General features: G+C 47.0%; 1 protein-coding gene and 2 non-coding genes across 4 annotated transcripts in view; 1 reads left to right on the forward strand and 2 right to left on the reverse strand.

The window, feature by feature from the left end:
• Positions 1–853: 853 nt before the first annotated feature.
• On the reverse strand, positions 854–926 carry trnak-uuu (transfer RNA lysine (anticodon UUU)). The gene has a single exon. It is a non-coding gene; the product is annotated as a tRNA-Lys (tRNA).
• A 676-nt stretch (positions 927–1,602) lies between these two features.
• On the reverse strand, positions 1,603–1,675 carry trnat-ugu (transfer RNA threonine (anticodon UGU)). Its single transcript has one exon. It is a non-coding gene; the product is annotated as a tRNA-Thr (tRNA).
• A 2,976-nt stretch (positions 1,676–4,651) lies between these two features.
• The window catches only part of LOC106602234 (E3 ubiquitin-protein ligase DTX4), a 34,970-nt gene continuing 16,912 nt past the window's right edge, over positions 4,652–22,709 (forward strand). Inside the window, exons 1-3 of one of the 2 annotated variants that reach the window (XM_014194749.2) lie at positions 4,652–4,970; positions 6,300–6,514; positions 18,826–19,852. In XM_014194749.2, the coding sequence (XP_014050224.1) occupies positions 4,885–4,970; positions 6,300–6,514; positions 18,826–19,852 (1,328 nt within the window). In that variant the 5' untranslated portion in view covers positions 4,652–4,884. Of the gene's footprint in view, positions 4,971–5,509; positions 6,011–6,299; positions 6,515–18,825; positions 19,853–22,709 lie in introns of those variants that run through there. The other variant, XM_014194750.2, reaches the window with a different exon arrangement.

Here is a 22,709-nt window from a genome sequence, read left to right on the forward strand (position 1 = left end):
GGTACATATTTTCTTAACTCTTCTTGACCTGCACTGTTGGTTAAGGGCTTGTAAGTAAGCATTTAAAGGTAAGATCTAAACTTGTTGTATTCGGCGCATGTGACAAATAAAGTTTGATTAGATTTGAACTTCCTTCACAGCAGCCCTGCGCAGCCCGCATAGTATAAGAAGTATGAATGCCCTGGCGATTTCTGTAGAGCCCATACATATCACGGTAAACGCTTGACGGCCAATGCAGACATCAGATTGACCATGTAGCTCCTTTGATGGTTTGGCACTGCGGTTGTGGTGTAGGAATTTCATGACATGGCGGTGGTTTTGTGCCTGCTAGCTCAATAATGTGAGGCAAGAACACACCAACTAAAACACAGTCCCTCATGTAAATTATAAGAGAAGTCGACAATTTAGGTGTAATTATTGCGTTAATCTACTGTTACTATAATGTCACACAACGTATCAGACTTGTTTGCAGCTATCCAATACAACTAGCTAACGTTAGTTAACTAGAGAGCCAGTCCGTGTTCGCTAGCTCGATCGCTAGCTCGGTTGGAAAATGTGGTTGGCTAGCTAGCTTTCTTAATTTCAGATCACTTATTTGAAATATTGTTAAATATCACACATAATTGTATTGTGTATTAAAAAGCGTCCTTCTCTTCTTGAAAATATGGTTGTGATGGGTTTGTCGAGCTAGCTAAACGTAACAAGCCTAACACCAGATGTTGTATGCGCATGTATTTCGCAACATGATTCCAACTAACCTCAGTCAGACGCTATCGACGCTGATAATAATATTCGTTAGCGTTCGTTCTGTATGCAGATGAGGAAGAAGGAGCGGTAAAAACAAAAAAACGACCGCCCGAACAGGGACTTGAACCCTGGACCCTCAGATTAAAAGTCTGATGCTCTACCGACTGAGCTATCCGGGCTCTGACTGGCAGGGAAAGTGGAAAGATTGTAGTGTGTAGATCACGTCTCCACTTGTTAGGAAAGCGACTGTTCGCTACTGTTGCCGATGACTGTGCATTGTTTCTGTGTTGCTCAGCTCAAGAGCTAGGGGGCAATTTTCAACCACATAGCTAACGTTACTGTAAGTGTATTCCAGGCAGCATCGTAACGTTTATACCACAGATGAATAGAGGTTACTAGCTTTGGTTTTACCCACAGGTGAATAGGGACTGTTATCGTATCTTTGGTTAAACTAACGTTAACTTAGCTAGCTACTGTAGCTACATCATAGCTCGCTAGAGTGTTCCATTTCATTCTGTGGTCAACTAACCTAGTACCGGTGCAAAGATACACCATTGGCAATGTGTACGTGTTAATAATAATAACCTACCGGTGCAAAGATACACAATTGGCCATTTGTATGTGTCAACATGCACGGAAAAGCTATTGTCAGCCTCTGTGTTGTTCCTTTAATCTTCATTTATTGGCAATTCATTGTTTTCCTCTGATCAACATACGTAATTTATTAACGTCATTAACGTGATCCAAAAAAACGGAGACTAATGCATGGTGGCAGTTTTTTTTTGCCCTGTCCAAGTTTAGGACGTGAATGAACGACGTGTGTGATCAGATGAAGGGGAAAAATTAAAAGTGTACAGGCCCCAGCGAGATTTGAACTCGCGACCCCTGGTTTACAAGACCAGTGCTCTAACCCCTGAGCTATGGAGCCCTGTTCTGTTGAAGCTGAAACGCAATCTCTTTTTGAGTGTAGCCTGGATTGTTTTTTCATTAGAGCCCTATAAACGTTCTGAAAACATATATGGTTGCTTGCGAAGGCCTAGATTGATCGATTTGATTGTATTGTAATGACATCTCTATGTCAGTACTTTAAATCAACACTATAAAGACAACAACAATATCCTGCATTTTGACTTGCAATGTGTTTTCAACTTCAACCACTAGATGGCGTTAAAGAACTGCATTTGTCAACAAGCTGTTCAGAAGTTGTTTGTAGCCTGTCATTTGTTGCGCTCAAGTGGATAATTAAGCAATAAGGCCTGAGGGGGTGTGGTATATGGCCAATATCCACTGTCCTCTGTACAACGCAACGTGGAGTGCCTGCATACAGCCCTTAGCCGTGGTACAGCCCTTAGCCGTGGTATATTGGCCATATACCACAAACCCCAGAGGTGCCTTATTATAAACTGGTTACCAACTTAATTAGAGCAGTAAAAATAAACGTTTTGTCATACCCATGGTATATTGTCTGATATACCACAGCTGTCAGCCAATCAGCATTCAGGGCTCGAACCACCCAGTTTATAACAGACCTTAAAAACATGTATTTTTACTGCTCTAAATACGTTAGTAACCAATTGATAATAGCAATACGGCACCTCGGGGGTTTGTGCTATATGGCCAATATACCACTGCTAAGGGCAGTGTCCAAGCACTCCGCGTTGCGTCGTGATTAATAACAGCCCTAAGCCATGGTATTTTGGCCATACACCACACCCCCTCGGGCCTTATTGCTTAAATATAGACTACATACATATTCACAGTCCAGACCAGCATTTACTACTTTACTCGTGCTTTTGCACGGCAGTCTTTCAATGGGAAAACTTGGCTATAACCACAGTCTATCTTCTCCAGCCATTCTCTATAACCACTGCACTGACAAATCAAATCAAATTGTATTTGTCACATGCACCAAATACAACAGGTTACCGTGAAATGCTTACTTACAAGCCCTTAACCAACAATGAAGTTTTAAGTAAATAGAGTTAAGAAAATATTTACTAAACAAAATAAAGTAAAAAATTAAACACAATAAAAAAACAATAACGAGGCTACAGTTGAAGTCGGAAGTTTACATACACTTACGTTGGAGTCATTAAAACTCATTTTTCAACCACTCCACAAATTTCATGTTAACAAACTATAGTTTTGGCAAGTCGGTTAGGACATCTACATTGTGCATGACACAAGCAATTTTTCCAACAATTGTTTACAGACAGATTATTTCACTTATAATTCACTGTATCACAAATCCAGTGGGTCAGAAGTTTACATACACTAAGGTGGCTGTGCCATTAAACAGCTTGGAAAATTCCAGAAAATGATGTCATGGCTTTAGAAGCTTCTGATAGGCTAATTGACATCATTTGAGTCAATTGGAGATGTACCTGTGGATGTATTTCAAGGCCTACCTTCAAACTCAGTGCCTCTTTGCTTGACAACATGGGAAAATCAAAAGAAATCAGTCAAGACCTCAGAAAAAAAATTGTAGACCTCCACAAGTCTAGTTCATCCTTGGGAGAAATTTCAAAACGCCTGAAGGTACCGAGTTCATCTGTAGAAACAATAGTACGCAAGTATAAACACCATGGGACCACGCAGCCGTCATACCGCTCAGTTCTGTCTCCTAGAGATGAATGTACTTTGGTGCAAAAAGTGCAAATCAATCCCAGAACAATAGCTAAGGACCTTGTGAAGATGCTGGAGGAAACGGGTACAATAGTACCTGTATACACAGTAAAACGAGTCCTATATCGGCATAACCTGAAAGGCCGCTCAGCAAGGAAGAAGCTGCTGCTCCAAAACTGCCATAAAAAAAGCCTGACTGCAGTTTGGGGTCAAAGATCCTACTTTTTGGAGAAATGTCCTCTGGTCTGATGAAACAAAAATATAACTCTTTGGCCATAATGACCATCATTATGTTTGGAGGAAAAAAGGGGAGGCTTGCAAGCCGAAGAACACCATCCCAACCGTGAAGCACAGGGGTGGCAGCATCATGTTGTGGGGGTGCTTTGCTGCAGGAGGGACTGGTGCATTTCACAAAATAGATGGCATCATGAGGCATGTGGATATATTGAAACATCATCTCAAGACATCAGTCAGGAAGTTAAAGCTTGGTTGCAAATGGGTCTTCCAAATGGACAATGACACCAAGCATACTTACAAAGTTGTGGCAAAATGCCTTAAGGACAACAAAGTCAAGGTATTGGAGTGGCCATCACAAAGCCCTGACCTCAATCCTATTGAAAATTTGTAGGCAGAACTGAAAAAGCGAGCAAGGAGGCCTACAAACCTGACTCAGTTACACCAGCTCTGTCAGGAGGAATGGGCCAAAACTCATCCAATTTATTGTGGGAAGCTTGTAGAAGGCTACCTGAAATGTTTGACCCAAGTTAAACAATTTAAAGGCAACCAAATACTAATTGAGTGTATGTAAACTTCTGACCCACTGGGAATGTGATGAAAGAAATAAAAGCTGAAATAAATCATTATCTCTACTATTATTCTGACATTTTCACATTCTTATAATAAAGTGGTGATCCTAACTGACATAAAACAGGGGATTTTTACTAGGATTAAATGTTAGGAATTGTGAAAAACTGAATTGAAATGTATTTGGCTAAGGTGTATGTAAACTTCCGACTTCAACTGTATATACAGGTAAAATAACACTGCAACTAACACAGAATGGGCACACAAATAAATAAACCTGCAGTTGGCATAGCCTGTAAAGCAACACTATACACGTTGCTATTTTTGTGTTTGCCTATGCATTTACAATTTGGGATAACTTAAGGGCGGATCTGCACCAGTGGCGTACTACTACTTTGGGAATTCAATGCACATGACTGGCTTGCTATAGACAGCCCCCTATGGCTTTGGGCGTGGTATAGAAATAGAACGGAGGTACCAGCCTCCGGAATGGGACATATTCAGTTTAAGGATACAGAGACGGATACGTATGGTTAGCCAGAGGACGTAAAATATGTCCAATATTTGCTTTGGAATACTGAATCAATTCCACCATGGAAAATTGTATTCCATATCCGATAAATACGCGGAGGAATTTAATTGAATTGTATTTTATGGATTTATGAAAAGGCATATTTTTTTGCATCACTAACCACTTGAGGATTGTAAATGAGAAACATGCGTGTGGAAGACGGACGGATAGTTAGTCTTGGTTTTGAACCCATTTCTAAAACCAAGCCTCCAACGCAACGAACGTAAGTAACTAGTGAATAGGCCAATAGATGTGATTTTTGAAATACCAATAAAATGCTGCATTTGTTGTTTGCGTTTTGATTGTGTTTATAAAAAGGGACTAGTCCGTGCGTAATAATGCATTCCAAATGTTCCATGGTCACAATACATCATAATCACTTCTATCATAACAAGTTGCCTTTCTCTGAACTTGGACAAGTCAATAGAGAGGCTATAAAAACCTATATAGATACCGGAAAGTTTTCTTATTGAATGGTTTCTTTCTTGTGCTTAACCTTGGTAGTTGTGTACAGTAATTGACAGGAGCCAATTCATTTGGCACAATTGGTGTACTTGTAGCCTAATGTAGCCCATCTCCCACCCGAGGGAAGATGCATAGTTACAGTAATGATATGTAATAAACATGTTCAATAGGGCGACTGTACTGTTTCTAGGGTAAACGACGCGATGATTAGCCAATGACCACAAAGAGCTGAGTAATCGCCCACAAACATGTTGTGCCAGGCTTCATCCCCCAAAAAATCGTACTGAATGGAATTGTATTGTACTGAATGAAACCGTACAACCAATCCGTTCTCTCTGCGTAGCATATACCTGTCCAGCCGGTTTCAAAGATTTGTGAAAGCTCGATCAGGGAGTCACGGGTATTGGTAGGTAGGTCTATTACGAGTGTGGTGTTGGATGTCACTTTGGAACAGTTCGACACACTACGCCACAACGACTGGAACGGAGCTCCTTTCTCTCGTCACTCCAGAAGTGGAGCTGGGTCTCGCCACTTGCGCAACAGTGACTCTGGCAAAGGGATTTATACGATTCAGTCCGACACATTTTGTTTCTTTATGCTAGACCGTGACTGAAAATCAAGGCTTTCAACGAGAATAACAAGAGCACTCTCTCCGTTTCTTTGCCCGTCCACTGTTTATGAAGGCATAACAACATGGTATAAAATAAGATTTCTCCGTGTTCGACCATGAAAGTGACACGGATATTTGTGCCCTGATGCTGCGCTCCTTCACATTAGCACGCCGCCGGCTGACTAAATGTAAGATCCCTCTTTGTTCATTTAGGGAGACCTGTATTTGTGTGTAGATATAACCTAGCTACAAGCCCATATAACTTGTAAACCACGGGACTTCATGTAGGCTAGATTGAGCCAAGTGACGTTGTAATCAGTGATGAGACATCGATCCTCGTTTCAATAAACAGCGATAGGCGACTTTGTAGCCAAATGAACAAAGTCTAGCCTGGTTCCGGATGTAAACACAACGTCGCGCCTTCGTTTTTAAACCATGGTTGCTAACAGATGAGTATTTTCTCACTTCTCTTTCTAGGGCCACCGTGCTCCATGCGTCCGCTGTGGTCGTGTGGGAATGGCTCAACGAACACGGGCGGTGGCGGCCCTACAGCCCGGCCGTCTCCCACCACATCGAGGCGGTGATACGAAGCGATCCCCGTGGTGGGAGCGTCGTGCTAGGCCAAGTCGACAACCGCCTCTCGCCCTACATCCTAGACCTGCAGTCGATGCACCAGTTCAGGCAGGACACAGGTAAGAAGACGAGAGCTGAGAGGTGGGAATGGCTGTTGTTGTTGTTGGGATGCTGATGTCATGTTACGCGACAGGTGTTGGTGTAAGAAGCCACGTGGATGTATATAGGTGCAGAACTTTTGTGAAACAGCACAGTTTAAAATATATGGCCAATATAAATCAAAACTGGATGGTCTTAAGAGATAGACGGGAAACCATGTGTTTGATGTATTTGATACCATTCCACATATTCTGCTCCAGCCGTTACCACAAGCCCATCCTCCCCAATTAAGGTGCCACCAACCCCCTGTGATGTCCAGTGAGTGTCTCTGTTTCTTGCTCTGTCCAGAATGGATATATTGTGACAGACAAAAGTCCTATCAGAATTCTTACTTCTACATAGGCCTTTTTAACATCTTAGGCTCAGTTGTCAGTTTGATCTGGTTTTTACTTCATGTTACTGCACGGCTGTATTAAATTCAGTTTGTTTTGCATGTGGTTCAACTAATAGACTGCTTCGCCGCTGGGGTGGAGCTTAGAGCTCGCAGCTTGGTTCCATTCCGTCATAGAATTAGAATTAAGAATGAATTACAATCACTTCCATATTCCTAGGGCCCTGGCTGGGTCCCTGACTTTAACCCTCCGCTTGCCTGTCAGACAGAATGGGGTGAATGTGTGATGACCTATGACAGCTGTACCTCACAGAGCCCTGGCCTCTCTTACGAGAGACATTTCCCCCCCCCATACTCCCCGAATCTAACACACGCAGCTGCCGTGTGGAGACGGACATTGGGTGAGATAAGCAGAGGGGGAATGAGAGAGAAAGGGCACCCTATTCCCTACATAGTGCGCTAGTTTTAGTCAAAAGTAGTGCACTACATAGGGAATAGGGTGCTCTTTGTGACAGCTCCAGAGTGTAAGGGGAAAGCAGAGAGAATGGGATGTTTCAAGGCTTAAACAGCAGAGAATCTGAGAATTCCCCCCCCCCATTAGTCTCAGCCACACTGTCTCCTGTTGATTTCCTCAGTCTTGTCTTTAGTTTTGTCGATAGGCCAGATCTGTGGGGGCTAGCGGCGTCAGAGGCTCGGGACGTGGGAGAGAGAGATGGAAGGAGGGAGGTAATAGGGAAGCCCATCTCTCTCTCTTTGTTGAAGTTGAGGGAACAGATGTTTGTTCCTCTATTGTGGCCTAGACGTTCACGCAGGCACCCACACACCCACACACACACACACACACACACACACACACACACACACACACACACACACAGGGAAGAGTGTGGGAGAGAGTTGTAGGCGCAGAACTCGGGCGCACCGAGTCGGGAGACGGGGTAGAGGGCGTACCGGCAATTATAAGTTCACCGAAGTGGAAGACGAAGACAAAAGGGAGGACGAGGAAGAAAGGGGGAGAGAGAGCAGCAACGACAGAAATATCACCCTTTACCATGTAGTTCCACTCTGCTATTCCACCACAGCTGGTGATTGTACGATACTGTGACACCTCTCCCTCCCACGTAATCTCACAACGTTGGTGCTAGAGACAGACCGCATGAGAATACTGAAGCTCTCAGCTCACAGCTAGCCAGCTCACAGCTAGTCAGCTCACAGCTAGCCAGCTCACAGCTAGCCAGCTCACAGCTAGCCAGCTCACAGCTAGCCAGCTCACAGCTAGCCAGCTCACAGCTAGCCAGCTCACAGCTAGTCAGCTCACAGCTAGTCAGCTCACAGCTAGTCAGCTCACAGCTCTCAGCTCACAGCTAGCCAGCTCACAGCTAGTCAGCTCACAGCTAGCCAGCTCACAGCTAGTCAGCTCACAGCTAGCCAGCTCACAGCTAGCCAGCTCACAGCTAGCCAGCTCACAGCCTCTAAATGAGCTTTACGCCTCACGTGTCCATGTTTCTCCTTTCTCTGTGTCCTGGCTTTTCCCACCACTGTGTGCTGCAGTGCTTCTATGATGCTGTCAGAGTCCCATTACTTTGTTGCTTCAACAACTTTTTTAGAACTATTATTTGACTTTAAATCCCCTTCCTGTAATTCCCCGTAGCTACTGGATTTGGAAACGCAGCTTGCCAACTATTCACAGGGCTAATAGTCAATCAGAGAAGCCAGACTGAAGGGTTTCCAGCTGTCACTGACAGCTTAGGTTTCCCTTTTTCTGGAGGAGCCCTGTGGAAGATAAAACCCGTCTAGCATTAGCGTCTGTCATTTCAGGAAGCCGTCTGGTGTTCAACCTTCCCAAGTTCTCTCACGTCACCCCGCTCCTCCGCTCTCTCCACTGGCTTCCAGTCGAAGCTCGCATCCTCTACAAGACCATGGTGATTGCCTACGGAGCTGTGAGGGGAACGGCACCTCCGTACCTTCAGGCTCTGATCAGGCCCTACACCCAAACAAGGGCACTGCGCTCATCCACCTCTGGCCTGCTGGCCCCCCTAGCTCTGAGGAAGCACAGTTCCCGCTCAGCCCAGTCAAAACTGTTCGCTGCTCTGGCACCCCAATGGTGGAACAAGCTCCCTCACGACGCCAGGACAGCGGAGTCAATCACCACCTTCCGGAGACACCTGAAACCCCACCTCTTTAAGGAATACCTGGGATAGGATAAAGTAATCCTTCTAACCCCCCCCTTAAAAGATTTAGATGCACTATTGTAAAGTGGTTGTTCCACTGGATATTATAGGTGAATGCACCAATTTGTAAGTCGCTCTGGATAAGAGCGTCTGCTAAATGACTAAAATGTAAATGTAAAATGTTAGCCTTTAGGCTAGCTGCCGACGTTTGGGGAGTCTTTTCTCAAACACAGGCAAATGTTTTTCTACCTGAAGTGGGTGACTAGAAAGTAGAATGCTTTTGTAATTCTGAGATGCACTTGTCGACTGAGCCGTTGCTGTTACCGTCTGTCAGACAATGGGCAGACTGTTGTGAAAGGGCGCACCCTTCTGACCACCAATTGAGTCACTGACTCCCTCTCTAACACATTGTCAATATATCTTTCTGGCTCTGTGCTGTCTCTCCACCTCTCTCTCTCCCTCTCTCTTGCTCTCTCCCTCCTCTATCTACCTCTGTCTCTCCTGTCTCTCTCTCTCCTCTGCCTCTCCTGCCTCTCTTGCTCTCTCCCTCCTCTGTCTACCTCTGTCTCTCTTGCTCTCTCCCTCCTCTCTCTCCTGTCTCTCTCCCTCCTCTGTCTACCTCTGTCTCTCTTGCTCTCTCCCTCCTCTCTCTCCTGTCTCTCTCCCTCCTCTGTCTACCTCTGCCTCTCTTGCTCTCTCCCTCCTCTCTCTCCTGTCTCTCTCCCTCCTCTGTCTACCTCTGCCTCTCTTGCTCTCTCCCTCCTCTCTCTCCTGTCTCTCTCCCTCCTCTGTCTACCTCTGTCTCTCTTGCTCTCTCCCTCCTCTCTCTACTGTCTCTCTCCCTCCTCTGTCTACCTCTGCCTCTCTTGCTCTCTCCCTCCTCTCTCTCCTGTCTCTCTCCCTCCTCTGTCTACCTCTGTCTCTCTTGCTCTCTCCCTCCTCTCTCTCCTGTCTCTCTCCCTCCTCTGTCTACCTCTGTCTCTCTTGCTCTCTCCCTCCTCTCTCTCCTGTCTCTCTCCCTCCTCTGTCTACCTCTGTCTCTCTTGCTCTCTCCCTCCTCTGTCTCTCTTGTCTCTCTCCCTCATACACATAAAACCCCAAACTCAAACAAGTTGACACATTAGTAACACACGCAACACAACCCTGTGGCAGAGAGTGTTGTGGTGGGAGAGTTAGACAATAATGGTTGAAATGACATGATGATTGATATAGAGTCAGAGACTGACGACAGGCAGATAGACAGAGAGGCTGACGGATCGGCTAAACACACAGATGAGACTGACAGGGAGGCATAGAGGCTTCTGAGGCATAGACGGATAGGAAAGCACAGAGGGGGGGGTCTGGTCTTAGAAGATACACACACACACACACACACACACACACACACACACTGGTCTTCGAAGAAGCAGCCAGCTGCCGTCTGAGGCTCGGAGGCCCTGTTGTTGCCCCAGCTGGTCCAGCCGAAGGGGACACGTTTCCCAGACACCCACAAAGCCTGGGGTCGGGGTCACGGGGTCACCCTGGGGGAGAGAGGGTGGAGGTAAACTAAACACAAGCCAAACCTGAAACGTCTCTCTTTCAGAAGGGAAAGAAGTGAAAGGCTCTAAGCTAGGACCCAAGGGACAGGCCACTTCTAAGTAGAACCAGGCTGGACAAAGAGGCAGCGAGAAAGAGAGGAATAGCGAGGGGAAGAGAGAGAGAATATTGAGAAAGATGAAGGGAGGGTAAGAGTGAGAGAGTGGTGAAGTACAGATAGAGGGGGAATGGAGGCGAGACTGGAGAGGGAGGAGGGGAGAGAGAGAGAGAGAAGGGGGTAGAACAGAACAGAAAGGTTTCCCCCAGCCCAATAGGTTGTTTGAGGAGAGAGAGACGGAGGGGGGAGTAGAACAGAACAGAAAGGTTTCCCCCAGCCCAATAGGTTGTTGGAGGAGAGAGAGACGGAGGGGGGAGTAGAACAGAACAGAAAGGTTTCCCCCAGCCCAATAGGTTGTTTGAGGAGAGAGAGAGAGAGAGAGAGAGAGACGGAGAGAGAGACGGAGGGGGGGAGTAGAACAGAACGTTCCCCCCAGTACAACTCAGTAGGTTGTTGTGCAACAGTCCGTGTCAGGTTACTTCAGGGCCCCAGGGCCTCCCGAGTGCCGTCAGTCAGCGTGTGTTTCACAACGTAGGCCTTGGATTAGGAGCAGAGAGGCCTCACATACACACACAGGGTCATGCATGAATGAGTGCACAGACACACACACACATATGCTCAATACACACACACAAGCACCCATATGCAATGACGCACACACACTGGATTGTGTTTCATTCTATCCGATGGCTCTCGTGTTTGGGCTAAGAGGGTTAGGGTCGGAGGGCTACAAAGAGAAGGGAGGGAGAGAAGGGACTCCCGAGGGGCGCAGTGGTCTAAGACACGGCATCTCAGTGCTAGAGACGTCCAGGCTGCCGCACATCTGGCTGTGATTGGGAGTCCCATAGGGCGGCGCACAATTGGCCCTGCATTGGTCGGGGTATGCCGTCATTGTAAATAAGAATTTGTTCTTAACTAACTTTCCTGGTTAAATGAAGGTTAAATCAGATAGTGTTGTTTTTGTGCTTCTAGGTTGAGCTGACCATATTGCCCTTTTTTACTGTTTTGATAGTTTATACACTCTCTATCTATCTATCTCTATCTCTCTCTCTCATCTCTCTGGTGAAGAACGCCTTTATAGATGGTGTTTACATTTTGTGGAGATCTCAATCTCAATTTAAGGGGCTTTATTGGCATGGGAAACTTATGTTAACATTGCCAAAGCAAGTGAAATAGATAATAAACTAAAGTGAAATAAACAATAAAAATGAACAGTAAACATTACACTCACAGAGGTTCCAAAAGAATAAAGACATTTCAAATGTCATAATATGTCTATATACAGTGTTGTAACGATGGACAGAGCGAGAGAGAGAGAGAGAGAGAGAGAGAAAGACAGTAAGACAGTAGTTCGAGGGCTTCTGTGTAGAAGATCATCTGAGGTCAGTCAGACTAGAACACAGAGAAATGAGGAGCGAGGGAAAAGAGCGATGGAGAGAGGGGGAGGGTGTCCTATCCGCGTCATTGTGTCGTTAGAAACCACAGTTCTTCTTTTAGAAGTGCTCTAGCAGACACCTTTTATTGTTCCCCTTCCCTTGCTTTATCTCTGCTTGTGACATCAGAGCGCTGCTACATAGATTCTATTCCATTAGCGACATATTTTCTCTGTTTTGAGAAAGCGACATTCTGGCACAAGGCTGGCTTTCCCATTGAAGCTAAAGGACTAAGGAAGGAGAGACAGCGGTCTTGGGGCCGTGTCTGTCAACCAAAAAGATTGTGTCTGTATTAGTCAACATTTTCCTGCTCTCTTTTTCTCTGTTTCCTTTCCCAATTGTGTGTGTGTGTGTGTGTGTGTGTGTGTGTGTGTGTGTATGTGGTTTCTGTGTGTGTGTGTGTGTGTGTGTGTGTGTGTGTGTGTGTGTGTGTGTGTGTGTGTGTGTGTGTGTGTGTGTTTCAGTGAGCAGAGCAGGAATTCACATCTAAGAGTGAGGGGTGAACCTAGGGCAACAGTTAGTGGACCGCTTGACTGGCCAGGTTTGAGAATGGCTGGAAGGCATGTTTCTCACAGTCACACACACACTGACCGTCACACACACACACTCTCCCAGGTCCGTGAGAGAAATTCGACTCAATATGGCATGAGGGTCTGCTATACAAATTGATGGAAAGCGGTGTTGAGGGAAAAACATACAACATTATAAAATCCATGTACACAAACAACAAGTGTGCTGTTACAATTGGTCGAAAAACACACACACTTCTTTCCACAGGGCCGTGGGGTGAGACCGGGATGCAGCTTAAGCCCCACCCTCTTCAACATATATATATATATATCTCAACGAATTGACAAGGGCACTAGAACAGTCTGCAGCACCCGGCCTCACCCTACTAGAATCTGAAGTAGGACTAGGTGATATGGCCTGAAACTCATATCTCAAGTTTTTTCAAACTTATGGGATATTCACGATACATATTTCAATAAAAAAAATAATAATAATAAGCTGTGTTCTACAATTAAAGGTCAAATACACTGCATTTAAAACAGTCAGCAATAATCAAATTAATTCACGCTCATAAAAACTAAAAAATATATTTTTTTAACTCAATTCTGCGATACAGGCATTTGGAATATTGAGCAAAAACATCCATTCGAATTAGTCAAATTAATTTGATATATCACCCAGCCCTAATCTGAAGTCAAATGTCTACTGTTTGCTGACGATCTGGTGCTTCTGTCCCCAACCAAGGGGGGCCTACAGTAGCACTGAGATCTTCTGCACAGATTCAGATTCTGTCTGGTTGACCTGGACCCTGACAGTAAATCTCAGTAAGACAAAAATAATGGTGTTCCAAAAAAGGTCCAGTTGCCAGGACCACAAATACAAATTCCATCTAGACACCGTTGCCCTGGAGTACACAAAAAACGATACATACCTCGGCCTAAACATCAGCGCCACAGGTAACTTCCACGAAGCTGTGAATGATCTGAGAGAGAAGGCAAGAAGGGCCATCAAAACAAACATAAAATTCTACATACTAATTAGGGTCTGGCTAAAAATACTTGAATCAGTTATAGAACCCATTGCCCTTTATGGTTGTGAGGTCTGGGGTCCGCTCACCAACCAAGAATTCACAAAATGGGACAAACACCAAATTGAGACTCTGCATGCAGAATTCTGCAAATATATCCTCAGTGTTCAGCGTAAAACACCAAATAATGCATGAAGAGCAGAATTAGGCCGATACCCGCTAATTATCAAAATCCAGAAAAGAGACATTAAATTCTACAACCACCTAAAACGAAGCGATTCCCAAACCTTCCATAACAAAGACATCACTTACAGGGAGATGAACCTGGAGAAGAGTCCCCTAAGCCAGTGGTTCCCAAACATTTTATAGTCCCGTACCCCTTCAAACGTTCAACCTCCAGCTGCGTACCCCCTCTAGCACCAGGGTCAGCACACTCTCAATGTTGTTTTTTGTCATCATTGTAAGCCTGCCACACACACACTATACAATACATTTATTAAACATGAGAATGAGTGTGAGTTTTTGTCACAACCCGGCTCGTGGGAAGTGACAAAGAGCTCTTATAGGACCAGGGCACAAATAATAATATAATAATTATCAATCATTTTGCTCTTTCTTGAGCCATCTTACATATAAAACCTTATTTGTTCATCAAAAATGTTGAATAACTCACCACAGGTTAATTAGAAGGGTGTGCCTGAAAGGATGCACATAACTCTGCAATGTTGGGTTGTGTTGGAGAGAGTCTCAGTATCTGTTGCTTTTATACGTGTCTTGCTACTCGAAAGTTGTCTTTATTCTCGCTCCAAAAACTCCTGTGGCTTATTTTTCAAATTGTCATGTTTCGTTTCTAAATGTCTGCGCAAGTGTGAAGGTTTTACCGCGAGCGAGTAATGGTTAATGTGATTGGATGTTCATTATAAGACTGGGCTACCTGTATTTGACATTGTGTCGTTATTTCGCTGAACCCAAATGTTTTAGCCCCGTTGGAAAATATAAATGTACTGTTTGAATATTTTTTTTTTTAAACGTTTAAAAAAAAAAAAGTGAATCACATTTTTATTTGGCATTGCGCGTACCCCCAGTTTAGGAATACCTGCCCTAAGCAGGCTGGTCCTGGGGCTCTGTTCACAAACAGACCCCACAGAGCCACAGGACAGCAACACAATTAGACCCAACCAAATCATGAGAAAACAAAAAGATAATTACTTGACACATTGGAAAGAATCAACAAAAAAACAGAGCAAACTAGAATGCTATTTGGCCCTAAACAGAGAGAACACAGTGGCAGAATACCTGACCACTGTGACTGACCCAAACTTAAGGAAAGCTTTGACTATGTACAGACTCAGTGAGCATAGCCTTGCTATTGAGAAAGGCCACCGTAGGCAGACCTGGCTCTCAAGAGAAGACAGGCTATGTGCACACTGCCCACAAAATGAGGTGGAAACTGAGCTGCACTTCCTAACCTCCTGCCAAATGTATGACCATATTAGAGACACATATTTCCCTCAGATTACACAAACTCCCATATCTATTGGGTGAAATACCAGCAAGATGTGTGACATGTTGCCACAAGAAAAGGTCAACCAGTGAAGAACAAACACCATTGTAAATACATCCCATATTTGTTTATTTATCTTCCCCTTTGCACTTTAACTATTTACATATTGTTACAGCAATGTATATAGACATAATATTACATTTTAAATGTTTGTGAGTGTAATGTTTACTGTTGACAGACAGACAGACAGACAGACAGACAGACAGACAGACAGACAGACAGACAGGAACCTGTTGTTCCCCTCTGCTTCACCCTTCCTTTCAACACACACACTCTGGTTCTCACACACTAACTGACCAGTACAGACTGTTGTTTGAGTAACGAAGGGAGGAAGAGGAACAGCCATCTGTTGATTGAGTAACGGTGGGAGGAAGAGGCCAACCACAGTGACGTTGTCTGATCAACAGTTTCCATATCACCCTCATGGGAAAGCGACCTCATCATAAATCAGGTGTTTTATTTCAATAGGATGTTATTGTAGTTTCCCAGAACTCCTCTGTCTCATCAGCCATTCAGTCAGTCCACCATGTAAAGGTTGAAGAGCAGGTTAATGAACACCCAGCGAGCTTCCCTAGGAGACTCATCAGAACCAGCTCTCCTCCCCTACCCCTAGGAGACTCATCAGAACCAGTTCTCCTCCCCTACCCCTAGGAGACTCATCAGAACCAGCTCTCCTCCTCTACCCCTAGGAGACTCATCAGAACCAGCTCTCCTCCGCTACCCCTAGGAGACTCATCAGAACCAGCTCTCCTCCCCTACCCCTAGGAGACTCATCAGAACCAGCTCTCCTCCTCTACCCCTAGGAGACTCATCAGAACCAGCTCTCCTCCTCTACCCCTAGGAGACTCATCAGAACCAGCTCTCCTCCCCTACCCCTAGGAGACTCATCAGAACCAGCTCTCCTCCTCTACCCCTAGGAGACTCATCAGAACCAGCTCTCCTCCTCTACCCCTAGGAGACTCCTCAGAACCAGCTCTCCTCCGCTACCCCTAGGAGACTCATCAGAACCACCTCTCCTCCTCTACCCCTAGGAGACTCATCAGAGGCAGGCTCCACATTACGCCACAGATTATGATGGTTGATGATGATTACCATACTAACTCCTGGGATTCTAGTTAACTAGGTGGTGGAGATGGGTGTAATGTGTATATTGATGTTGTATGTACAGGGCACCTTTATAAAAGAGACCGAGGTCTCAGAATGTCTTCCCTGTAAAAAAAAAAAAGAAAGAAGGAAGGAAAAACAAATAGAACGAGTTGGGTGGGTTTTACGATCCACCGTTAAAATGAGTCCATATTCATTTGGGTAACCTGAGCGTAATGGATTTGGACGGTAACGTAATCTGTGGCGACATGTTCTAAGAACCGGTTCTCAACAAGGAACCTTTGTGGAACTAGAAGGCTCAGTGGTCGAGCTGGAACAGTCCCTCAGTAGCGGTGGAGGCTGGTGAGGGGAGGACGGCTCATAATAATGTCCGGAACGGAGCAGACGGAATGGCATCAAACACCTGGAAACCATGGGAACCATGTTATTGATACGTTGATTCCGCTCCAGTCGTTACCACCAGTCTGTCCTCCCCAATTAAGGTGCCACTAGCCACCTGTGCTCGGTAGGTGGTACCCCAGCTGGTCCCTGTTTACCTTCACAGCAACCTGTTTTTTAAGTCACCTTCAACCCCCTGTAGACACACACACACACACCTGACTTGCTCACCCCCCACCTAAACCATCACACCCCACCCCCCAACAACCCCCCCCCAGCCTGCCCTCTCCCCCAGTGGCCTCGGTGAAAGACAGTGAAGGGGCTAGAGAGGTGGATATTATCCCTCAGATGAAAGGAGAACAGTGTTTTCCCTCCAAAGAGAGGAGCGTCCACCGGTACATAAGACACACCGACAGGGTGGATGGTTGTTATCCCTCTGGCTGCACACCTGTGATAAACCTCGGCCCTATTCATCCGTGCACGCCGTAGAGAAAAAAAAGTTTTGCAACGGAAGACGAAAACAAGCGTCCCTCATCTTCCGGTGGGCGCCTAATGAACACAGCCCTCTCTGTCTTCAATAGAGACTATAGACGGTGATTAAAGGACGTGGCCGTGGTCTCTCACATTACGGAAAGTCGAAGGTGTGTGTGTGGGCACGGCTGTCTCGTCTCGTCATCACAATCGATTCAGCTGTTCAGAATCATGGCCAACAAGTCTTTAGCGGTTGTGTAGACGGCGATGCTATCTCCGTCTTTTCTCACGTGCACGTTGTTAGCGGCTCTGTGCAAATGATAGCGAGAGCTCAACACGTTATTTTCAAACGTTCATGTGAAATATTAACACGAGGGGCCCGGAGTTTATCCTTCTGGCCAGGAAAGACTCAGAGTCCTAGAGGTGGGCTAAAGTATGACCCGTATGTTTCTCTTCAAAGGTCATCCATCACTAGAGGTTTCTATCAGAATCCAGTCCACCCGTGACTGTCCTCATCCCAGCTAGTGGTTTGTCTTTGTGAGAGCCGGCCTTTGTTTCTGTGGAACTGAAAGAGCCCTGTTTCCTCTACAGTCTACTGAGTCTCACATGCTACTCCTGGGGTCAAGTGCTCATTTCTCTTTTAGAACCATTGTATCGTTTTATAGAGGAAAAAGACCTCCCGGGCTCAGCCTTTAGTCCCCCCCACACACACACTTTTTCTCTCTTTCTCTCTCACTTTCTCTCTCTCAATTCAAAGAGTCGGTCTCTCTGTCTCTCTGTCTCTCTGTCTCTCTGTCTCTCAATTCAAAGGGTCTCTCTCTCACACACACACACACACAATACCCTTGACTGTGTGCCTCAAACAAACATCGCTAGGCCTGTTGCATTCAGGAACCTCTTTTGATGTCTGTGTGTCCCAGTCTGTCTCGGCCAGGCCCCAGTGTGGGTCCCTCTTCTCTCTACCTTGGCATTGGCTGAATGGCCGTGCCACATGTTGCCCGTGGTTACCAAGCTTGTCTCTGATTGGACGGTTCCTGACCCTCCTCGGTTTGGCACAGATGTGTGGTGCCATGCTAGGCCTGCTGGTTTGGGTGCTTTAAACCCATTAAACATCTCTATGGTTATCACTATCAATTCATCTTAAACCAATTTGCGTTTCAAATGGAATTTTGACAACTACACGCTTCCCTAAACTTCTTTAATACTGTTGGTCATTAAATGTGTCTTTGTAGCTGTTTGGCTGACTGCATTTGGAAATAATTTAATTTGAGTTAGGGTCATTTGAGTTCAGGTCATTTGAGTTAGGGTCATTTGAGTTGTGTGTAAGAGCTTATATTAACGTTCACTCCTGTGGGGAGAATCTAGCTTGTCAATTAAAACCATACCAAAGTGTTCCCACATGCATTTATGTTCCTGTTTCAACCTCCACACTGAAACTACAATGTACCATTTCCTACTCTTTTCATGCTGTAGTCATGCGCCTGGTTCCTCTCCAGGTTTCTTCCTTCCAGGGACTTTGTCCTGTCCACTGTGCTTCTGCTTGCTCTTCAGTGTCTAGACTAGTTTACTGTGAAGCCCTTTGTGACAACTGCCGTTGGAAAAATACATTTGATTGATAGTCGTACTAACCCCAGCATCTCCCCCTGCAGGTATGATCCGGCCGGTGCGCCGTAGCTTCTACGACCCCACGTCGGCGCCGGGCCAGGGTTGGCTGTGGGAGTGGGAGAACGACGCTGGGTCCTGGACCCAGTACGACACGGAGGTCGGCATCGCCATCCAGACGGCCCGGGACCGCCAGCAGCCCTGGCTGGACCTGGCGCCGCTGGGCTTCTGCTACCTGGTGGACCTGCAGGGCATGACCCAGATCAACAGGCAGACCCAGAGACAACGCAGGATACAGCGGAGGTCCGACGTGGCCTACCCACTGGTGTCAGGACCGGTACCCAGGAACGGAGGTGGAGGATCGGGTCCGACAGGAGCGTTACTGGGTGTTGGGGTGTCGGGCGTCAACGGAGGCGCGGTGTACCCAAGCGGCGGGCTGGCGACCATGCAGTCCCTCGCCGGGCAGCCGTGCTCCTGCCAGCAGTGCATGCTGGTCTTTAGTGTGAAGCAGAGCACTGTGTGGTCATCGACGCACAAGTTGGGCCACCGGCCGAGTAAACCTCAGAGTAAACCACCCAGCCCCAAATCTGCCACCCTGGGGCGGGGCCAACTCAGGAGCTCCCCCGCTAGATCTGCCTACTCCAAAACCTTACCTCACGGACTCTCCATATCCCGGAACCAGTCCTCACCGCGACGGAATGCCGCCCTCTTCGCCCGCTCCCTCTCCCTCCTCAGCGCCCAAACGGGCACCCTCTCCATCTCCAACCGACCCCCTCCTCCCTCCCTCCCGCCCCCTCAGCCGCCCTCATCCAATCAGGGCCGCCGTCCGTCCGCGCCGCCCCCCTCTCCCTCCGCCACGAGTCAACCGGTGCCCACCGCCACGCTCGTCACCCCGGCGACCGCCGTGACGTCACCGCCCTCGCCCGTGCCGTCCCCGTCGCCGCGGCCCATGGCGCCCCAGCGCTCGGCGGCGTGCTCTGCCCCCTTGCCCCAGCGGTCCAGTCTGGCTGGGCTCAGCCGGCCCGCCCTACAACGCATCGCCATGGCCCAGTCACGAGCCCTCATCGCCTCTGGGTGAGTGACACACACACACACACACACTGATGTAGCTGATACACACAAACACTCAGTGGTTGCCACGGTGAGTGAGATGGTTTTGGTTGAGTTGTTGTTATGACTGAATGATTCTGGATGATCTCATCTGGTTCTACTTGGTCTTTCATATTGGAGAATACTGTGTTGTTGTAGCGTCTACATTCTTCTACTCTTTGGATGCTTTCGCGGTGAGTCTTTGCGGGTGAGTCTTTGCGAGTCAGTGGATGTGGGACTGTGTCTACTTGTGAGAGGGAGTACGCATCTAACTCTCCCAGCAGCCCCTCTGACAGATGACCACCCGGGGACCAGAAAGAAAGGAGCGGTTGTGGAGGGATGGCGGGATGGAGGGGAGGAATGAGGGAGGGGATGGAGGGAGTGGAGGAATGAGGGAGGGGATTGAGGGAGGGGAGGAATGAGGGGATTGAGGGATGGGAGGAATGAGGGGATTGAGGGAGGGGAGGAATGAGGGGATGGAGGGTGTGGAGGAATGAGGGAGTGTGAGAGAGGAGAGAACAGCCTGTCTTTCTGCACGCCAGAGGGTCTAAGGCCTCCCTCCGTCTCTCTCTTTCCCCCTCTTCCCCCTCTCCCTACACTCGCCCCCCCCTCCAACTCTTCCTTCGCTCCGTCTCTCTCTCTCTCTCTTTGGGTTTCCCAGGACTCCTGTGTTCTGGGGGCCCATCCCGGGCTCTATTGTGTGCGCCCAAGCGTTTCCACGGCAACCTTTGTGGCCACATTGAGGCCTAGTCCGCATTAGCAACACAATGCCCGCCTCTGCAGTGGCCAGCCCGGGACAACAGGGTCTGGGCTGGGGGAGCCGTGAGGCGGGTAGGGGGTTGGTTTGGGGAGTAGAAGGTTAGGGGCGGAGGAGGGGAGGTAGAGGGATATATGCATGGGGGGTGAAGGGTTTTATGGATAGTGGGGAGTGGGGGGTAGAAGGAAGACAAAAGCAGAAACCACAGTCATCATTGTAATGCTCCGTCTCGGTCTGTCTTGAGGCTTTTGTCAAGGAGGATCTTGGGGGGTTGGGGAGCAAGAGAGTCCTACATTTAGGGAGTTTGGGGGGGTAGACATAGCCAGCCAGACACTGTCAGAGGGGGGGGGAGACAAAGGAACAACTCAGCAACTAGCAGAGATTGATCACAATCAGGCACAAGAAATCAGGCCACAGCCGGAGGGAGGGGGAAATAGAGCAAACCTAGATTGTTGATTGTAATACGCAGAGCAGTGTTACGTTGTCAGTCAGTTGTCTCACACACACACACACACACACACACACACACACACACACACACACACACACACACACAGAGTTGTGAAATTGTTTCAAACCAAGGGACACACACACACACACACGGAGAAAGTCAATATTGATGTCCTCACAAAGCTGCAGGAATGTGTCTCTTTCTTCTAGTGGGGGGGGGGGGGGTGAGAAAGAGACAAAAGAGTGAAAACAGAAAGGGGTAGGAAGGGTTTCAGAGGGCTGAGAAAAGAGAGAGAGAGAGAGACAGTGTGGTAACACCATTACATTTGAAATGTCTCTATTATTTTGGAACTTGTGTGAGTGTAGTACTTACTGTTCACGTTTTGTTTATTTCACTTGTGTTTATCATTTCACTTGCTTTGGCAATGTAAACATATGTTTCCCATGCCAATAAAACCCTTAAATAGAATTGAATTGAAGAGAGAGAGAGAGAGAGCAAGGGTAATATAAACTCTGGAAACCGAGCCATAAGTTTAAAAAAATAATAGAACATCATTGAAATCGATACAATGTATTCATATGGTAACAGGTCCAGTATTTTGTAATGCAGCAGGGTTCTGTTGCATTGACTGTCTGGCCTATAGGGGGAGCTCTCTGCCACTTCAATAGACCACCAATCTATCGGTTTGTCTGGCTGCCTTCATACAGCCTATTGGGTAGCAATTTTCGAATGTATCAAGAGTTATGGAATAAACTGGCGTTTTAAAGGTGTGTGTGTGTGTGTGTGTGTGTGTGTGTGTACTTGCACACAAGTGTGTGAGAGTGCTTGGGAGTTTGTTGCTCCCAAGGCTAAAGAACGTCATGACCATCTGGGGACACAGGGAGGAGAGGAGGGAGAGAAAGAGAGATAACAAAGAAGGGGAGGAGTGTGTGATGGAGTGGGGGGGTTAGGGTCGCCAGGGGTCAAGAGGCTCTACCAACCCACCCTCCTCTCTCTCCTCTCCCCCACCCTCCTCTCTCTCTTCTCCCCCACACTCCTCTCTGCCCCACCCTCCTCTCTCTTCTCTGCCCCACCCTCCTCTCTCTCCTCTTCCCCACCCTCCTCTCTCTCCTCTCCCCCACCCTCCTCTCTCTCTCTTCTCCCCCACCCCACCCTCCTCTCCTCCACCACTCTCCCCAGTCTCCCTGTCTGTCTGCCCCTCTCCCACTAAGACCGAAGATACACAAACAAACACCCCCAAAGAGAAATAAACTGTGTCCACATTCCACTGTCTTCTAAAGATAACTAGTAAAGTATGTACACTGAGTGCACTAGGTTGACTAGTACAGTAGTCTTAGTAGATCTAGGATCAGCCTTCCTAAATCCTAACCTTAACCATACTGATCTTAGATCAGGGTTTAGGAGCAACTGCATCCCATTCAGAAGCAGGAAGTGTGATTATCTGGGAACCAGAGTTTCTCACCCGGCTGAGATGCAGAAATGCTCATTCATGTCTATAATAATGTCATTATTAACTAATTAGCACAGGAGAGGTGAGAGTGAGTGAGGGAAGGAGAGTGCGATGGTAGGATATAAAGAAGGGAGAGGAATATCCAGGTAAAACAACAGACAGACTCAGAGGGGAAGAAAGGCCT

Source organism: Salmo salar, chromosome ssa04 (assembly GCF_905237065.1).
Source record: "Salmo salar chromosome ssa04, Ssal_v3.1, whole genome shotgun sequence".
In the NCBI taxonomy this organism is placed as follows: domain Eukaryota; kingdom Metazoa; phylum Chordata; class Actinopteri; order Salmoniformes; family Salmonidae; genus Salmo; species Salmo salar.